Source organism: Periophthalmus magnuspinnatus, chromosome 1, assembly GCF_009829125.3.
Source record: "Periophthalmus magnuspinnatus isolate fPerMag1 chromosome 1, fPerMag1.2.pri, whole genome shotgun sequence".
Classification (NCBI taxonomy): domain Eukaryota; kingdom Metazoa; phylum Chordata; class Actinopteri; order Gobiiformes; family Gobiidae; genus Periophthalmus; species Periophthalmus magnuspinnatus.
Genome location: NC_047126.1, coordinates 28,570,287 through 28,590,567, shown reverse-complemented (window position 1 = coordinate 28,590,567; position 20,281 = coordinate 28,570,287). Strand labels below are relative to the sequence as shown.

The window sequence follows — 20,281 nt, the reverse complement described above, 5'->3', positions numbered from 1 at the left end:
TTTTTTGTTAAACTGTTCCTTGATGTGTGAGATTTCTTAATTAGGGGATTTGACTTAGCAAGACTCATAATTACCCATGAGGATCAGTAATGATTGTCTAAGTGTAAATCTGTCCTGTTCAGTAAGTCCCAGGTCAACTACTACTTATGTCACCTAACTGCTCCCTGTGTTCTCCAATCTTGCCACGAATGTCTTTTCCTTTGTCACAGTGACATCTAGTGAGCAAGAACAACATAAAACAGGCTGTACAAGTCCATGCTTCTACCACAACATAGAATAGCATAGTTTTATTATAGTGTACACCTGTGGTTTTGTAAAATCTTTGTTGATCCAAACTTAATCTAAAATAACTACAGTTTTTAGCTGATTATGTAATTGGCATGTATAAAGAAAGTACAGGCCTAATATGTGGTAAATATGATGACGCTGGAAATGTGTCATGACTAAGGTACAGTATTTACATTATATGATCACCAAGATGATTTTTGTTATGCTACTGAATGACATGCTTAATAGTTTAATTATTAGTTATCTTGCGGGCTCACATATCCGCAGAACTGACCTGTACCTTTGCCTGGTGCTGTTATCTGACTGTCACAATGGAGATTTAGAAGATTAATGCCATATTGTGGGTCATTCCAGGCTAAGTAATAACATCTCCATGGACACAAGCAGTTGGCCAACCCTCCAACAGAAACACATCACGTTTTGCACCTTTAAAATGCCATTTCAAAACATAATTGCTTAAATTAAATTAAATTGCTTAAACTATATTTGCAACAGTAGTGAGATGTTTTGTAATATCATTTCCTGTCACTGTTTTAGCAGCTCTACTTTAATGCATCCTCTTTTTGGTTCCTGTCTTCTGTGACACTGTAAAACAACTGGGGAGGACTTGAAGAACTGCTTTCTTCTTGTTTCGTACAGTATTTCAGCTGGTTTGATTTTTTTTTTTTTTTCCAGTGTTAAAAATGACATACACAGTTGTCTCTTACATCATCTTAGGTAAGTTTTCTTTTTAAATTGTAAATTGTTTATGTCTGAACATGATCATGATTAGATTACTTCTGTAAATATGTAAATTATTAACAAGAACAGTTAGAAGTAGCTTATGTAGAGTGGTGTTAATGGATATTTCACCAGACTGTTGAGAAAAGTCTGATGTAGAATTGTACGTCATACCAAATAGATCTCATCATTATTACTGAAAATGCTAACATTAATTATTTTAAAGGTACACTATGCAACTTTTCTGGTGGAGACTCTGCCACCATGAAGATGCTATTTGTCTTTCATTTTAATTTTCATTTATCTTTATTTATACAGCGCAGATTTCGCCCTCGACTTTGAAACCGTTGGATCCACTCTTTCACTCTGCCCTCTGTTTTATTACAGCTGATGGATTTAAACCGATCACTGTTTCTCTATGAAAAAGTGGGTTGGCCAGAGAACAGAACAGCCCTGTATGACACGTATCTATAAAGAACTACTTCAAGAACTGCAGAATACTTCAGCTGCTTGTTGTTGTTCATTGATAAAGGGAATATTAAATACCAAATCACTAGTCATTTAATAATCTGGTTTAGTTTGTTTTTCTGCTGTATTTTAAACAGGGCACTCATGAAAAAGAGAGTAAGTGCTCTCATTGGATTCCTATGTATAAATAAAGATAAAGAAAGAAAGAAAGAAAGAAAGAAAGGAAGAAAAGGAGAGCCCAATGAGAGTACCACACTGTTTCTCATGAGCACCTTGTTGAAATATAGAGTAAACATAAAAACAGGAGCAGGTTTGAGTATAAATGTTTATCACCAGATTATTAAAGTGCATTAGTGGCACCAGTGTCTCCAGTTTTGCATGTCCTTCAAATGTGTTTCATTTTTGCAAAGCCCATTTCAGTCCTACTGCAGCCAGCTTTTAGACGTAGACAATCATGAGATCTTGTATAAAAGTTCACGTATCAAAGTTGAATAAACGGGTGAAGTGAGGCAGTCTATCATCATAGCCCCTTATAAATACATTTGATACTGTGTCATTCTCTTTTACAGTGATGGGTTTTAAATGAATCACCTGTTATGAACCAAAGGGCTGAGTGAAAGAAGTTTGTCTGAAAGTTTCAAAGTAGAGGCTGAAGTCTGCATGTTTATTATATCTCCATGGAAAGAATTGAGTAGATTTCTTTTCTGTAATTCAATGAGATACAATAATTGTTTCTATAATAAAATGATATTTTTTTAATTTTAAACTGTTACCTAATTCCAAGATATTTATTTTTAAAAATAAGTTTTCATCAAGCCAAAATCCAACACCACCTTTAGATTGCCTTTGTTTTTCACAATGAAAAACTTTGTACTTTTCAATATTAATTTCCTTTGCTTATTTTAGTTATTTTATTTGATAGCCAGGTATGAGAAAATATAGATTTTGTTCCATATTTGTTCCCCTTGCTGGGGCTGGGGTTACTTCTTCACAGATCTGGAGCCTCAATAATTAAAACATGTGCATGGACAAAACATTACATACATTAACGTTAACATTGAAATCTACAAAAAGGCAACTTGACGTGGGATTGGACGCTTCTGTCCTCAAACTCTGTACCTTACATATGGAGTTTTCAGGGGGCAGAGGCAATCTGAGCTCAAAGAAGAGAGGAGCCAGTTTGAGGAAGTTTCTGTATGATGAATATCTCTTTACTTTATATTCCCCGAAATCACAGCACTGTCTGTAGGGAGTAGTTGACTCTTATTAATGTTTTAACATTTTGAAGGCGACTGTGCATATGGACAGGAGCACAGACGGAGCTGCTTTAGTTTGTTTTGGCCCTGTATAAGGTGAATATAACATACTCTTTTAGTCAGTTTTATAAATGAGACCCCTGAACTGTAAATTTGCCTGGTGGCATTAACTGCTTGTCTCCATGGAGATACATAAGTTTAATATCACACTCTGGAATCTCCGTGGAGACAAGCAGGTGACGTACCCACTACCAGAAAAGTTTCATAGTGTACTTTTAATGTTACAATGTTCTAATAATATGCAAATTTATTCAGGTGTGTCCGTAATAATTACTTTATATATATATATATATATATATATATATATATATATATATATATACACACACACACACACACACACACACACAGTTAAAACCAGAAGTTTACATACACTATATAAAAGGAAATATCCACTTTTTTCTCACTGTCTGACATGAAATCAGACTAAATTTTGCTTCAGGTCAATTAGGATTACCGAAATAACCCAGATCATGATGTTATGTCTTTGGAAGCTTCTGAAAGCTTCTCAAAGATGAGATTTTAACTAACTTTTTTCATGTGTACATTGTAGTTGGTTTTCTCATGACATCTGTCAGTGCAAGTGAATTGAATGACACTGGCGAATTTGAAAACTCCAACCTTACAACCCCCATCACCTCTGACGAAAGCATCTACGACACTGAAAATGCCACAATGAGCACAATTACCCACGGCACTGTAAATCAAACAGATATCACCCAAACATCTGCCTCAACACCTCAAGGTGCGGCCTAGTGTCTAAGGTTTATATTTGTGAAACTATTAAATGTATATTAAATTTAAACATATTTTTCATAGAACATCCACCACCTGCAACACCAACTGCACCTCGAATACTATCTAGTCATCAGCCAACGCTCACACCCACCAAGCCAGTAACCAAGACAAGAGGAGGTTTCCAGGGCACATTAAGTAAGTAACGATTTTGGTTGATAAACTATTTTTTCACCATACATACAGAAGCACAGAGTGAAAGCTGTGTCTCTGCTATTGCCAGGTGTAGCAATATATTTTACAACCATTAAGTGTGACTGAGGAGTGAATGATTCTCATCCTATACATAATAAGAGCATTCTCCTACATCATTTTTCAAATTGTTAAGATGTGGGGGGAAACACATCAAAATGTAAATGTATGATTTATAAATTAACAACTACTTATTTCTAGCAGCACAACTATGTATTCATGTAGTCATTTATTTATTAAAAACATTTATTTAACTTTTTGACAATCTCATCTGGACAGCGACCACTCCCAAGCCAAGTGACGGAAACGAGAGTGTTGGTGAGTGTCAAAACAAGTTGAAATATAAATAATTTTGAATTGAATAAACCTAACTTATACTTTATGATTATCCAGGCATTATCATCTTAGTAGTTATCATCGTCATTGCTCTCCTGACTGGATTTGTCTGCTTTGTGACCCGCAGAAGGGCAAGAGTAAGTTGAGTTCATACATCAGACCTGTTGTGTTATGCACTGTTTGTGAGCTCATACTGTCCTTACACAGCGCTACTCAGTGGACTTGAGTTCTAGGCCTGATGAAGCCCAGATCCCTTTGAGCACTGTGGAACCGGAGGGACCTGTTGAAACAGCCACGGCCAATGGTAACTTAAATGGCCCACATTATATTATTTCCTGATCTATAATGTTATAACGGTGTTTCCTCATCAATAACATACCCAGATGTGTTTTTGTTTCATTCACACATGTTTAACATACAAACTACATATCTGCATATTAAGTGTTTTTTTTCTATCAATTGGGAAAAACTCTTGTGATGTCTTGTGGTAATACAAGAAGTGCTCCACTGTGTTTTTAAAATCCATAACACCTTCACAAGAAGCAAGGTGGAACAGAACATTTTGACCTTTGGAGATCTAACAGACTAATAAAGACAAACATATGTGAATGAAACAAAACACAACTCTAGGTATGTTTTTGATGCGGTAACATTATAACATGGCTTAAAGCAGACCTGTTATGCAAAATATACTTTTCAAAACTTATAAAGCCATGTAATAGTAGTTTCTCAAAGTCGTTTTTGGAGTCATTTGTGTTTAAGAAATCTTTAATCGCTTATTTTTAAGACGCCATTTTGCAGATCAATCCCCATTTTCATATGTCCACTGCTCTGTACTTACTTCGTTCTTCAATTTAATTTGCTTAATCAATGACATACGTAGGATACGGCAGTGTCGTGTAGTCATTTTGGTCTAAATGAAAAAATCTGCTACTCACTAGTATAATCTGCAGCTATCCATAATACAGAAGCCAGTAGACTTGATTCTTTTATTAAGTCATTTTAGATGAATATTGTGATTAAAAATGTGTAAATTATAACATAATGATCCACAGGTGTCATAGATTATAAATACTTAGCAGATACAAGCACAATAGATCTTCCTTAAAACTCACAAGAGTCAATTTTGTGTAATATACAAACAAATATTGTTTACTTACATACAACCTTTCCAATATGTTACAAATGATTATATTTTTATGTGTACACTCATTGTAGGACTGCAGTTTGATGGTACAGAAAACAGTACACAAGAAGCTGAAGAGCCTGAAGTGAAGACCAAAGAACAAGTGGAACAGAAAGGTAGGAATTATTAGTAAAATAAGGGTGCGTTCACATTTGCATTTTTTATCCAGGTTTAGTTTCAGTTTTGGTCCCAGTTTAGTCCTAATTTTGGTGTCGTATAAGTGCAAGTGTGAACTCACCCTAAATTCTGTGTTCTAGGCGGGGGTGCGGTGCATTTTAAATGTGTTAACTAAACTAGGAGCTATGGCCTAATGGCATATCTTCCTCTTTTGTAAGATCAGTTAAACTGATAAAAAGGAAGCGCAGTCTGAAGCACAGTCTCTACCACATTGCATCATTCTGGTATGTAATGTAACTCAGAACTAATACTGAAACTAGATACTCACTTGAGCAAGTATCAACACTAAAAAAAGTCACATTTACAGGAAAGAAATGAACTTTTACTGAAAAGTGCTATTATTTAATGTTAAACACGTTCTGTTGTCTAAAGAAAGATGTTTTGGGGTTTTTTTCTCAGTGTTGTTGTGTTAGTATTGTGTTAGTACTTGTGTTAGTTAGTAAATGTTAGTATTGTAGCTCTGCTTAAGTCCAGTCTGTCTCTTAAATAACTTTATATGGACATACTGAAATATATATGAAGGGGTGTTTTTTTCATGTGACATCAATTGTGGCTAAACATAGAACAAGTAACAACAAGTAAAATGCAGCAGAGTACATGCAGTACTTTAGTTGACCACTTGATGGAAACAGAAGGCAAGTTAATGACACATTGACTGACTAGGGAATCTTGAGGCTTAAATCTCACCATTTATCTCTCAGCATTGATTTATATTTTTACGTCTAATTATTGTTATGTCAATACTAAGTTTATGTAAGTTTAACAATGAGCTATAATACAAGTTAAAATGTTTTGGTTTTTTTTGTCCTCCTTACCTGGATTACAAAGGCACAGACAGAGCTGCAGTCTTGTCCACACATGACCCTTTGTCTTAGGGCTATGTGGTAAAAGCCCATTCCTTTTATGAGTTATGAGCAAAAGGCTTTATTTAGCTGCACAAAGGAAATTCCACTCTGTTTCAATTTCATAGGTCACACTACTGAAGAAATCACACATTTGTTAGTGTTAGCTTCTAAAAGAGGAAGATCACCTAAACAGGAGGGTCTGGTGACATCAAAAGAAATAAGCTAACACGCTCTGCACTCTGTTTTGGTTTGCTAAAAAATATACTGTGCAGGGTCATTAAATGTTCAAATATTTCTGCATTTAGGGTGACAAATATGGCTGATCATGGCTGATAAACAAGTAACTAGCTGTTGCTTTTTAAGAGAAATACTAAAACCATGTAAAAAGATAAGAAAGAAACCTGTTGTGTGACATCATTTTCCAAATAAAACTTAATAGATTTCATGGAACAGCTGACAGCCAAAGTGACTGTGTGCCTGAATAATTGTTAACATGATAACCCTCTTTAAAGGGTTGTTCAAAAAAGTAAAAAAAAAAAAAAAAAAAAAGCAAAAAACAAAACTATAGATTAGAAGATTTAAGTGGTAGGTCCAATGTACAGAAATGTACTTAGCGTGTCCTGTCTACTCAATTTCACATGTTCAGAAGTTATCTTTAGCACAACTGTCGTCCTATGACAAAGCGTCTGGCCAGCCCCGTAAACCAAAAGCTTCTGCACATTTTCTGAAGGCTGGAATGATGCCTAAGGATGTATCTTGGCAGAATTATGTGTTGAACAGAGCTTTTCCTTGCTTCTAACCCCAGGTCAGGTAATCATGGGGCTGTCCTGCTTTCCCACACAATCCAGCAGCTGCATGGTTTTGCCTCATTAAGAGTCCCTCAGTAATCAGACGCTTCATTACCAACGTGGTGGCCCCTTAAGATCCCTCTGGCTAGCCCGATCCCACTGTCACAAAGCGCAAAACCACTCCGGGCTATAGTCAGGAAAACACTGTTATTATGTGGCATAGAATGACCACGCTGCAAATGTGTACTGCTATAAAACCAAACCTAAGCCACTTAAAAGTCACCACCTGGATCTGACTAAGCTAATAGCTAATAAGAGCCTCTAATTACATAATTACAGCAAATAATATTCAGCTGCACAAAGAGTTGTTTAACAGTGACTGTTGCATTCGTCATGTGAACATTGTTCTCCATACATGTGCTGATGATGCTTTGTGCATTAAACTCTATTTTGGTTTTATAATAGACAATAGTTAGATACATATTATAACAGATCAAATGATCCAAATGTAACAAAATCACAAACATTATTCACAAGAAGTAAAATGTCAATCAGATATATTTGTAAATGTACAAGAAAATGCTCTCTGTACATCTATTGGTACAAGAACTTGGCATTAAAACATGCCAAATGTGTTACTGTTTCACAAAAAAAAAAAAAAAATGTAACTGATTGATGCCTCCCTCTGCCATACAATGTGTGTGCAGGTCCAATAGCTGTACAGTGCATTGTTTCTCTCATTTCTGTACTGTATTTTTCCAGCTTAGTCATAGCTAATCTTTATGCCGGGAAACTCTCCTTTCGTCAGAAAAAGTGACTCTTGAAGCAAGCGCCGAATGTGCAGCTCCAACAGTCGACAACCCTGACGAGCAGCCCAAGCAGGACACCTCAGAGCCGAGCCCCTCTGCACCCACGGAGCCCAGCCCTGAGGAGAAAACCGATGATGAAGGAGGAGAGGGTGCCGCCTCCAACAAGACCTCTGTGGAATCCCTGAAGGAGAGCAATGAAGCAAATGAGAACAACAGCAACAGCAGCCTCCTGCCTCAGAGGGGAGCCAGAGGTCACAGTGGATAACTTTATTTTCAATTAACTATAGCATATTTTACAGAATATATTACTATACTATATTACTACACTAAGGATGTAACAATGTCCGGTATGATATTTATAGCAATATTTTGTGGATATTATCCTTTTAAAATGTCTTAACAAGCCTTTGGTACTATGTTACTGAATTTACGTAAAGAGACTTGTAATTCCATATATTGTGATGGCACAGGATATTAGTGTGAGACTTTTGACAATATGATAAATGACGATAGTTTGGTTATTGTTACAGCCCTAGAATACACCCTGGAATACAAAAATGCTTTAAAATCTTCCTTTGTACTATGAATTGAGCAATAGTAACGTGTGTTTTCTCATTTAACAGAAGGTGAAGCTTTTTGTGATGTGTCCCTTGACAATATGGTGTGAAATCCGATGGTAAGAACACTACTGTTTACATGGCAGAACATACTTTTTACATCAGTTACATAAACTACACAAGTAGTGCTACACCATATTTTATCATGTACTGTATTTTCTTAGTAAAAGAGGGAATAGAAAGGAAAAAAAAAAAAACAGCAGAAGATTTAATAGACAAATATAATTGTTCAATAATATTTTGCCTATAAAAAGCCACTGTCCAGAAGCGGATGGTTTGTAATATTTATCATATTAATATTTATCATTCAGAATCTGTTTTGTGAAAAGCTTTTACTCCATATTAGCCTTACTGCCCATTTTCAGCTCTCCCTCTAGCCCACAGTTAGGGTTAGGGTTAGTGACAAAAATCAATTTGTGATCTCATCCCTGTGACGATATTATTTTGTTAAAACTGCCATATCATGATTCTCCACTTTTTATTTAATAGTTTTATGGTCAAAAACTGACACGTTCCACCATCAGCCATGTTATGCTCTGAGTGAGGAGTAAACCTTCAGAAACAGGAGATATCTTTACTCACGTCTTAAAGACTGTATAAAAGACAAGAATTGTGATCAAATCGAAATAGTGATCTGGCTATAACAAAGTTGTCCATCTTTTGGCATGTTGCTGCTCTTACAGGCTTCAGAAAAAGGCCTGTGTAGGTTTAGGTTCACCTTATCTCATATCTTTGTCCCTCACATGCCCTCAGTCTAATCATCATGTGCAGGAGGATGTACATCCCAGAGTGCACCTGTGCTCTTTGTCTCTCCGCTCTCCTCTTATTCACTGCACTGTCCTGACCGCAGCCGGAGGCCAGAGGAATTCACACAGCTCTTAACAGATGATGATAAGCTCACATCTGAAGAGCAGACCGCTGCCCTCCAGTGCCAGCAGTCACGCATCATTTGATTTGTTGTGTCAATAGTGATTTTCAATTTTAAAATCCTACCAAAGTACTATTTTTTTTACTGTTTTTTTTTTTTTTTTGTCTCTGGGATCCATTGTATCTGAATAATGTTCCTGGTTGAAGTTATTGTTTTTCGTTGCTGATAGTTTGAGAGAATCAAGCAACTTATTGTGTAAAGTCTGTTAGGTCCACACTGAATTTACCTCGAAGACCAATTTATGGATTTAACCTATTCTTCCTAATCTAGAGCCTATTGTACATTTTTTTAACCAAGCCCCATCCCCATGTATTTGGGGTTGATGTAGTGGTAGAAGCAGAGTGGATCAGCATCATGTAGACTTAGTGACACACGCACTTTCTTAGAAGTTTGCAGTAGATACAATGTTTTATAATCAGATAAGAAAAGCATGTTCTGCTTTTACAATACACTGTGTGGGTAAGTTGGCTACCTCATTGTATCGATACTAGAAATAGGATTTCAACTGAAACATATTCATTGAGTAGGAGGGGAAAGGAAATGTGGTTTTATTAGAGACCGTCTTTTTTTACAACCAGCTCATAAACTCGTATTTGACTTCAGCTTGACCAAAACAATGAACCATCGTTGTAAACTGTAAATTAAAATTTAAAAGGAAAGCAAGAAAAAGTGAAGCCTGCTCTTGTCTCCACCTGGTTTGGCTGTGACGAGTGAGCTGGAAGCAGAAATTGAAAGGCCCCGCTCGGTCCTGCTGTAAGGGATAATGGACATGAGGTGACAGGCCGTAAAGCAGAGCCACATAATTACACCTATGTCTCCACCGTGTTATTAAGGAGTTAAGAGTTTGGCTTTCATGTTGCGCAGCCAGCGATGGAGGAAACAAGCTATGCACCTCCTGGGATGGGTTTCACTATGAGGGGGAAGAGACTGACAGACCAGACAGCAGTGGTTGTTAGCTTTGAAGCAGCTTGTTTTATTGGGAAAAGGGTAGTTCAGAGACAGGTCAGAAAGATGAGTAGGGAGTAGGGCCGAGGATAATGGTTTCTTTCTTTATAGGACAGAGAATGTGGCATTCTCAAAGTGTAAAAAAGTCTCAAAGTGAAACTATTCTGGCTATCATTTATGCACACATCAGAGCAGATCAGTAACGAAATGTATTTACCTATTTGTATATTTTCCTATTTATTTCACATGGAGTGAATGTTTTTGCCTCGATTGGATGAGTGGTCTGTTATTGGCGACTTTAGTCTATTTACTGCCTACCAGATTAATCCCTGGAGCACATTAACAAAAAAATTTGCAGTTTCAAAACTTAACATTAGTGCTGTTTTGTCTTGATCTGAGGCATCATTTTATGAATCCAGCTCGGATGTTGAAGAGCTGAGTGTGCGGTCTTGTCTGTGTAATTGCAGTGATAGAAGGTTTCCTGCTTGTGAGGTTTGATGTGGTTGGTGGAAGGTCCACCATTACACCTGGGAAAACTTTACAGGAAGGAGGGACTGTCGGAAAGCGCAGACTGACACTCCCTCACACTCAGCAAAAACAGGGCAACAGCTGGTCTATCCTTATACCCTCAACTTAAACAGTCTCGAACTGTGGAGAAATTTGCATTTGTGATGTTTTGTGGGGCTTTCAATTAGACAATTTATGTGTCGTTTGGAGTCTTGTACTGTCTTTCAATGAAAGGTCTTAAACTCGTAAATCAGTCCAAAAAGAGACATGTTTTAACTGTAATCTTTACACAGGCTTACATGCAACATGTGGATAAGTGTATACTATTGTGAAAGTTCACAGAAAGATGCAACGAAAGTGTCTGCAAACTGTAAACTTGATGGATGTTGGGACTATAAGCATAACTTTAAGGCCCTTCCCTTTTGCCTTTTGCACCTGGCGGCGTGTTGTGACTAAAAAATGTGATATTGCTGCCACATTCACATTTATTTATAGTAATGATATAAAATACCTTTATATTATTTTTCATATTTTTCTTGAAATTTAACTCTGTACGTCACATTTTAGGCATTTGTATGAATAACTTGAGCTGCTTAGCGACTGTGGTCACTTGGGGTCTTCAGGTTGGGCTGCTGGGCTGACATTTTCATTAGAGGCTTTGACATTAAGCTCCCAGTTTCAAGTCAGCTTATTAACTTATCTGCCTCGTCTCTGCTATGACCACCTGTAGCTCTTCAGCCTGTTTGAAAATATTTTAGATTGATATCAAAAGGTCACTGCGACAATACACTGATGCTGTGGCGAAGGTTATTTCAAAATGATCATTCACAATTCAAAAATTATATCTTTTGAATGGTCAGCTGTCCTCAAAATGGCACCATATAACAGGAATCTGAAACCCATAAATAATCCTCACAAAATAGGAACAGTTTCATTGGCCATCAACAGTAAGTGACATTGTGACAAAGTGCACATTGGTTCACAGTGTTTAGCCTTTGACTTTGGAGGATGCCGTCTTTAATCTTTTAATGAGCTGTCAACATGGTTCGCTAGCATCTCTGGTCTAGACAAATAGGACACCAATTGACACTACCTTAAACAAAACTTATTGTGCATTGGAGGTATTACATTATTAGATATTTTAAAAGAGGTCAGTGATCATGTGAAACAGATGTATACCAGGGTTTCATTTTAAATACAGCTGAATCACTTTGGAAATGTTAGTCAATTTGATTTTTCTGACGATTATAATAATTAGATTTGCGATGGATCTTTTCAAACAGGTTTTTGGGAAAATGCACGTTTAAAGCCCTAATTATGATCCCTGAAAATCTTATCAACATGTTTATTTGTATCCTCTGCTTTGAGTAGTGGAAGCTTGAAGCATCAGGTCCAGAGAGCGGGGGTCAGAGGTTCAGAGGTCAGACTCCTAATTAAAGGCCACGCTGGGAGAATAATGTGGCCTCAATGTCAGAGTCACATTCTTGGTCTGTCATTGAGCAAGTTTCTGCAGAAGTGGTGCAGAGCAGTGGCTGTAGAAATCTGGATACATTTCATCAGTACAGACTACTGCACATGACAGGGCAGCACGACAACAATACTTTCAACTCATATATAGAACCACTATTTTTATACTTTTTCATTTTGTATTTTTATTTATTTATACAAAGTGAGTATATATGCAAGTATAAAGAGAGACTGGGTGACATGTGTGGGTGCGACACTTGTCACATTGTCATGTATTCTGGTCACTGCTTTGATAAGCAGCCTGCAAAAACATTTACACAGTGTATTTTAGCAGCAGGTGATTTTTGCCCTTCCTCCTGCTACAGAGGATACAAAAAAGGGTATATTGGAAAACAAGACCTCGCAAAGTATTTTTGGCTACTTCATTAAAAGAACTGTATGTTTAAAAATGTAAAAAAAACAGAAATGACAGTAATATGTAGCCGAAGGTCAGCAGAGGGTCGTAGTCAGCCGTAGTCTGACCCTCTGCCCTAAAGAAATCTGCTGTACTGCTCTTATGGTTTTATAACAAGTAAATGATACCTGAGGTCTTGATGTTGACTTGTTAGACAGAATTACAGGATTTTTACACTGTTATGTTGCAGAGCATCTCTGAAATGTAACTACAACATTTTTCAGTGCTAGTTTATGTGAACACAGCACTTAAGAGCAGAGGCTACTTGGACAAGAATGAAACTTTTGGAAGCTTACTGTCCGTCCACTACACAAAAAAGTGTAAAAAAAAAAAAAAAAAAAAAAAAAGTGTTAAAAATGAATGATTTTCTATTGGTGCCATTCAAATGAAAAAGTGACTTTTGTTGTGCTGTCCAGTGAAAGTAGACATTGTGTTGTGTGTGCATTTTGGCAGACAGATCAGGAGAGTTGCTCACAGGCAGGAGCTTCACTCACCTGCTCCTTTCACCCAATGGCACAGATTCAATATAAAAAATATAGTATTACAATAGGACATAACATAATTTTTGATATGTTTTATGAATTGATGATATCTTTGTTATTTCAGGTCAGGTTTTTCAAAATCCTTCACAGGACTGGAGAATATGACTGATGGGCTTCTTTTGTTCTCCATCATTTTTCAGTTCCATATGTTTGTTAGTAGTAGTTTAGTTTAGGTTTTTAGTTTAAGTGCAAATTCAAACATTTTACAAAAGAAAAGATGATTTGTATCAGATTTAGCTACTGATACATTCCATCTGCAGGTGAACACACATTAAAAATGCATAACAATTACATTATAAGACTAACTCATAAAATGTCATTATTTCCATTACATTATGTTTCATACAGGCCATACACATATTAAAAATCATTATGTGCAAGTTTTTACAGGAAATATAGTACAGCACAAATTAATATTGACACACTTGATTATATAAAATGTGCTTTTTCAAATTCCTACTGAAAATATTAAGATGTACAGACAATTTGAGGCTCTCTGGAAGCTGATTCCACTGTCTGAGGGTCTGAAAATAAAAGGCTGTCTGAGCAAAGTCTGATTATCTATTTGGAACTCTGCAATTTTGGTTCACAGAGGACCGAGTGGATCATGTGTTTGTTTGGAAAAAAAAAAAAAAGGTGCCTTTAATGCCTGATTATAGATGGATCTGAGATTTGAGTACAGTCTCAGTCTTTCATTTAACATTGTCATTATGCCTCTTTATTCTAAATAACTCAAATAATCTGTCTTTCAGGTGTGATATTTCTACATTTCTTTTGTGCCATGAATGGTGTCTAGGTGCATTTTTTAAGTGCAGAACAAACAATACTTTTGTAATATTTAAACTAAAGAATTTGTTTATCATTGTTTATTGTTTCTACTTTTGGTGCCTTCGGTGAGAAGTATGTTTTAAGTTTAGCAAAAGGGGAGTGTGGCTGCTTTCAAGGGCTTGACTTGGGCATTCTCTTGCACACTGCTAAATCCTACCTGGTATGGCCAATCTTTCAGCAGCACACAACCTGCCCATAGATCCCTATCTCTGTGGGCTTTACCTGCAACATGAACCTCTCCTCTAACATTACTGCTTTAAAACTCCACTCTTTATAAAAGGACCAGTTCAGATTAACACAGGTCAAATTTGAAACCAGAATAAGCCTCTGTGTTTACACTGGAGTTTGGTAGATTGTCAAAGCACCCCCAAGGCAGAGTCACTTACCTTCCACAAGTTTTGAAGGAAACACAAGTTAACGTCTCTATATTGTTGTTGGCATTGTCCATGACTTTAGAATTATGTTGTTTGTTGAAGTATCTAAACATGGTGGGAGTTTTTAAATACGTATAATGGCACCAAACATTCACACTACCCATCTAACTGTTTCATTTGTCGTTCTTTGAGCCTGAAGATCCAGTGCGTAAATCACATCAATACATGAACAGCGGGATTATGTCAGTTATCCTTTCCCTCAAACAGATGTTACCCCATAGAGGTCAAAGTTCAGGGCATAGGCCACATAAACTTGGCCAAAGCAGACGTTGAGAGTGCGAAAGCAGGTGATTTCTGGACACATGACTGTGGGACAGGATGCACTCATTGTTCTCTTCCCTTTTTTCTTTCTCAGGGTGAAGGGGAATGAGGTGAGGTGGTGGACAAGGACACTTCTGTTCTGCTTTGAAGACGATGGATGTATATTCAGCTACTGATGCACTCTTTTTGTGTATATTATTATGCATATTTTTTTCACAAGTATAATTATTATGTTATGTTATGTTATGTTATGTTATGTTATATTATATTGTTGAGAGTAAAAGATCATGTGTATACTGTAAGCCATGTTGGTATGTTTATGTTTACTTCTAAATAAAACTGCATAATTGTTTTGTGTGTATGTCAGTCAAAAGTACATTGTTGAAAATTGTGCACTGCAGAGTCACCATAGTTGTGAACATATAAGGAATTCCAAGAGCAATTTTAACTTAAAGAGGTAATATTTTACTACTTTGGGGTATTAACTGTAACACATAACACATTTAGATCACCATGTTAACTTTCATTGTATTAAAAATGCTATATTTGCTGAAAACAACATGTTAACACTTTTGTTTTTGACGCTCTGACTCTGCCCTCTCTTTGCTCCCCACGTTAAGTCACTCCCCCTTCAGAGCTCTATCGCTTTATAATCAGCTTGCATCCCACTAATGAAACTACTGCAAACTACTACATCGCATCAGGTTTGCTACGTTACTATGCACAATTTTGCGTCATGCTTTTGTATATTTTTGGAGATGTGTCATGTGGGAGCAGGGGTACCTTAGGTTTGCATTGAATCTTACAGCAAGTCGTAAGGAGTGTTCGAATAGGGCATGGGTGACATCTAAAAACTCTTTGGGCATGTTTTTGGTTTGCATAACAACCCCCTTCTTAAGTTGTCAAATTCAATATCTCACTGCAATTAACCTAAAGTATAAAGTATAGAGCAATGCAATGTAAAATAATAACTGACAATACTTGAATGAGTGAATGAATCTTGAGCTACTGATTTCTCCAGAAAGTTTTGCATATTGCCTTTTTTAATCTTACGTTAATTAGCAATAGCTCAATTATCGTGTTGTATCCTTGAGACATGACCTTCTTGTTCTGGTGTCAACTGCTCCTCTGATGTCCCTGACTGGCTGCTAACATCCAGCCCAGGTGCAAACATATATAGTTCAAAGTGACAGTGCTAACAGACAGGAATCCCTTGACACTGGGTTGCACATTCCAGCTTGGTTCTCCAAAAGGCCAGTTTATGATAATTCAACAAGACTATTCAATACTGGGAGGTGTTTCGATACAAACATTTTAAGGAATTAACGTGATACTCAATACCAATTCAGATATCACGATGATAATAAAAAACACTCTTTAATTATACAATAGAACGTCATTTTCAACATTACATAGTTTTTTCATAGGTTAAATAGTGGTCCATGTGGTCTTATTCTTGTTCTGATACAGCTCAACATCATTCTATTTAGGAAAGGTTTATTTCTGTCCTGTGAATGTGACTTTTTAGTATCAATACTTGTTCAAAGTAGTAGTTTTAATATGGATTAATATCTGATTTTGATACTTTAGACAACTGTAGTTTCTGCAAAGTATGTGTGTAAATTTATGTGTAAAAATGTGTTGCTATGTTTTATGGAGATAGAAAAGAGACTGATGCTAGTTTGAATTTAGAAAAAGATAAATTGATACACTGGAGGAATGGTCTATTTATGACTCACTTCCTGTTTGTTTTTACGAGTACTATAATATATTTTTTATACTCGTGCTCGTGTATGTTGCCTAGAGCTTGGGCCCACTCCAATTTCTATATCTATCCTGTTTCTATGTGCTTCCTTACTCCATCCTTCCATCATTGTTGCCAGTGATCATGGCCTTTATCAAACCACTGTAGGATGCTATCCTTAAACTTAATCCCAGCAGTGCTTAGATGAAACGCTGTCCTGCCCTGTTCTCTGTTAATATGTGTGGACCTCCCCGAGTCCCAACCACAGAGGACAGCCGGCACCATGGCACAAAACTCTACCTCCCTGCAACTGAATCCAATAGGCTCAGGTCTCTCTATTTATACGCTGTGTATATTTACAACAGGCCGGATGATTAGGATGGTGGTGGTGGTACAGAAAGGAGAATGCACATGGAAATGCCCGGAGTTATTCTAAAACAGAAAAGAGATGATCAGAGGTCACTTGTAGAGCCGGCATAGTTTGGTGATGGTCTAGCTGATCAGATTGGTCCAAACTGTAGGTGTGGGCAATATTTAATTTAATTTCAATAAAATGTAACAAACTGGTGTGCCATGGCTATGATATAGAATGATTTATACATTTTCTAATTGTCACAAGGGCCGGAGAGTTAAAGGATGCTCGTCACTTCTGATTCATGTAGATAAAACTCCTGCTTGTGCAGTTATGCTGTTTTTACAGGTGTTGCTTTAAGTGATAATATGTAACTTTCTTGAGGTGGAAAGTCAACTGCATGATTCCATGGAAATAGAAAGGTAAAGGTAAAAGGTGAGCTGTAAAAAGGAGAAAAGTAAAAATGTTGCAATGCCAAATTTTCATTATAAAATCTTGCTGACTGACCAGGTCTTGAAGTCAATGGATGAACTGACGGCACCAGTGCTTTATATTACAACTATTTCTTAGTTTGACCCAAGATATTTTTTTCTTCTGTCAAAGTGAGATGCCGTTGCCTCAGAGCTTCCTCTGTGAGCATTCTCCAAGTTGACCTTTACCTGGATTTGACCCCTGGTTGGACTCAGAGCCCTCCTCACAGATTTAGACGGTGCTGCACAGCTGGACCAGGCACTCGACACGTTTATGAATTGTGGAGATGTTAACGACTGATAAGAGGGCAACACGCCCAGAATGTGAAGAATGATCACCGAAACACACAGCTTTCTTAAAACATCCATTAAAGCCTCATGTCATGTCATGTCATGTGTTCACCTCTGGAATGCTCAAAGTATACTTTTTACATACACATTTGACATATTGATTATTTTTAGTTTTCTGTTTTTTATAATAAACTAGACAATAATTTATTTGTTACAGAAATATACTTGAGTAAGTAATAATGCCTTTATTTATCCATAAGAATTACAGGTGAAGGCTGCACATTGTTAGTGCACATAGTGTTTCACCCTCAGTGTAGTGGCCCACCTGTTGGTCAGAGAGTATGGCCTCATCCTGTACCTTTTACATAATATGATGCATGTGTGTGTTGGATTCATTTGGTGGGTGTTGCAAATGAGAGTTAGAACTCACACCTTTTGTCAGATTTCATTTTTATTTATTATTAAATTTTTAAGTATGAATATGTGAGTTGTTGGTGGTAGAAGAATCTGTCAAATATTGATGCATTTCTGTGTAGCCATAGCTACAGAAGTAACTTTCCACTAAGTGACATGTAAATAAGTTAGTGCTGTACAAGACATCAGACATTTTATATTGTTTTATTAAAAAACAAATAAAAATGGCTTTCAGTTTCAAATCCAAGTTTGTTCTGCAAACCACATGCTTTACTGACAGAGGATTGACCATAAACTGCACGATTAAAAAGACTGAATAATGATTGAATATAATTTGATTAAGTGCACAGCCCTGTTGCGCAGACACAAAGCCGGACAGTTGAAGGATGCCCACTCATACAGTGGTTAACACATGTTTTATGTGCGAAAGGTCTTTATCATCACCCATCCATCATAGGGCCTTTATGCAGCTGTCAACATGCTCTACCCTGTGATGACGACAGGATCTTGGGCTTAGGATTCCAGCATAGCCCCAGACAAAGAATACATTAGTCCCAAGTTATGTGTTTAATGTTTGCATAAAACGAATATGACCTAGTGACCTTAACAATGTGGGCCATAATAGACAGTTAAGCTTAAAGACTGTGCCTTCACTAAAAAAGAGATTTAACAGTTGTACTTCTACTAATCAGTGTTTTAAGGTTGTCAAGGACATAGGCACAGAGGAAATTCAGTAGCTGAGAAATTCAGTAGCTGAGTAAACAAAAGATTGCTGTTTGTTTCTATAGTTACATCCCTGGGCAGGCCAAGTGACGCGCTCAAGGTTTATTTAAAGGATGCAATGAAAAGTGTGATACAGAATGCTTGGATCAAAATGGCATTCTGACTATTTGACCCACTCTTTAAGAGGTTACTGGGTGGCTTGTAATGTTCCTCTAAGCACTATCTCCCCAAGGGACTTTCAAGACCAACACATCAATCATATTATCTATGATTCAACTATGTACGCTGGCTACATTTCTTTATATCTGAATGTGAGAAATTATTAACTAAATTTAACTTGGTAGCGATTATAAAATTGTCAGGGGTGTGTCAACATGAAAGTGGAGAATGAGTGGTGTATTGAACTCTTTATCAAATGTCAGGAGAGACTCAAAAAAAGCTGTTATTTTAAGATAAGATATTTTTATCTTAGCTTGACCTTATATGAGTTTGAGACTGACTATATATATATATATATATATATATATATATATATATATATATATATATATATATATATATACATACACACACACACACATACATATACTTATATATACATACATATATATAGCTGCAAAACAAATCTACCTACAGGTACAAATAAAGTCACTTGAACCTGTATGAAAGGGACATATAACTTGAATGAACCCTAATACGGTGTTGTAAATGTTTTTTTATGTGTGTCTTAATTACCGTGTTAAAATGCACTTACTATCAGATACAACCTCTCTCTCTCTCTCTCTCTCTCTCTCTCTCTCTCTATATATATATATATATATATATATATATATATATATATATATATATATATATATATATATATATATATATATATATATATATATATTTATTTATTTATTTATTTTATTAATTTTTTTTTAGAATAAAAATGGAATGTTTCAGTACATTATATGTGCCTGTAATGCACCTGTCTCACAGCTGATGGCAGCGCATTGTCCCTCTCTGTGCCCAGCAGCGGTGTCCTTATGCCCCCTGACCTCTGCCACCTACTGCTTTAGAAAACCAAACACCACCCCCATAAATCAGTTCATAGGCTGAATGCTGTGAATGTTTTCAGGTTTCAGTGTTTTGGGGTATTCTGTACTTGTTTTATGGATCTGTAAATCTTTTTCACAGATCCATAAAACATTACATTATTTCTTTTTAATGTTTAATGTGAATATTTATCACAAATGAACATTTAAGTGATAAATGATTACACTTAAAATCTTCTTTCAAGAAAGTTAAAATTGTTTTGTAAATACTTAAAAATATGTTACTAAATTAGTTCATGTCACTCAGTTTAACACAGTTTTTTGTGTTAGTAGGGGAGAATCGTGTT

General features: G+C 36.4%; 1 protein-coding gene across 1 annotated transcript; it reads left to right on the top strand.

The window, feature by feature from the left end:
* The first annotated feature begins 874 nt into the window (after positions 1 to 874).
* On the top strand, positions 875 to 15,083 carry si:dkey-27h10.2 (podocalyxin). The gene is made up of 10 exons (XM_033965497.2): positions 875 to 1,005; positions 3,346 to 3,537; positions 3,612 to 3,725; positions 4,059 to 4,097; positions 4,173 to 4,252; positions 4,323 to 4,419; positions 5,334 to 5,417; positions 7,920 to 8,171; positions 8,544 to 8,596; positions 14,998 to 15,083. Exons 1-9 carry the CDS (start codon positions 972 to 974, stop codon positions 8,585 to 8,587), a joined length of 936 nt encoding a protein of 311 aa, XP_033821388.2. The 5' UTR covers positions 875 to 971; the 3' UTR covers positions 8,588 to 8,596; positions 14,998 to 15,083.
* The last annotated feature ends 5,198 nt before the right edge of the window (positions 15,084 to 20,281 follow it).

Bases quoted from the DNA above. Each gene is read 5' to 3' on its own strand.
- si:dkey-27h10.2 (XM_033965497.2), top strand. From the start codon at position 972: ATGACATACACAGTTGTCTCTTACATCATCTTAG. The intron at 3,538-3,611 runs GTGCGGCCTAGT...TATTTTTCATAG, and splicing joins ATCTGCCTCAACACCTCAAG to AACATCCACCACCTGCAACA. The intron at 4,253-4,322 runs GTAAGTTGAGTT...GTCCTTACACAG, and splicing joins TGACCCGCAGAAGGGCAAGA to CGCTACTCAGTGGACTTGAG.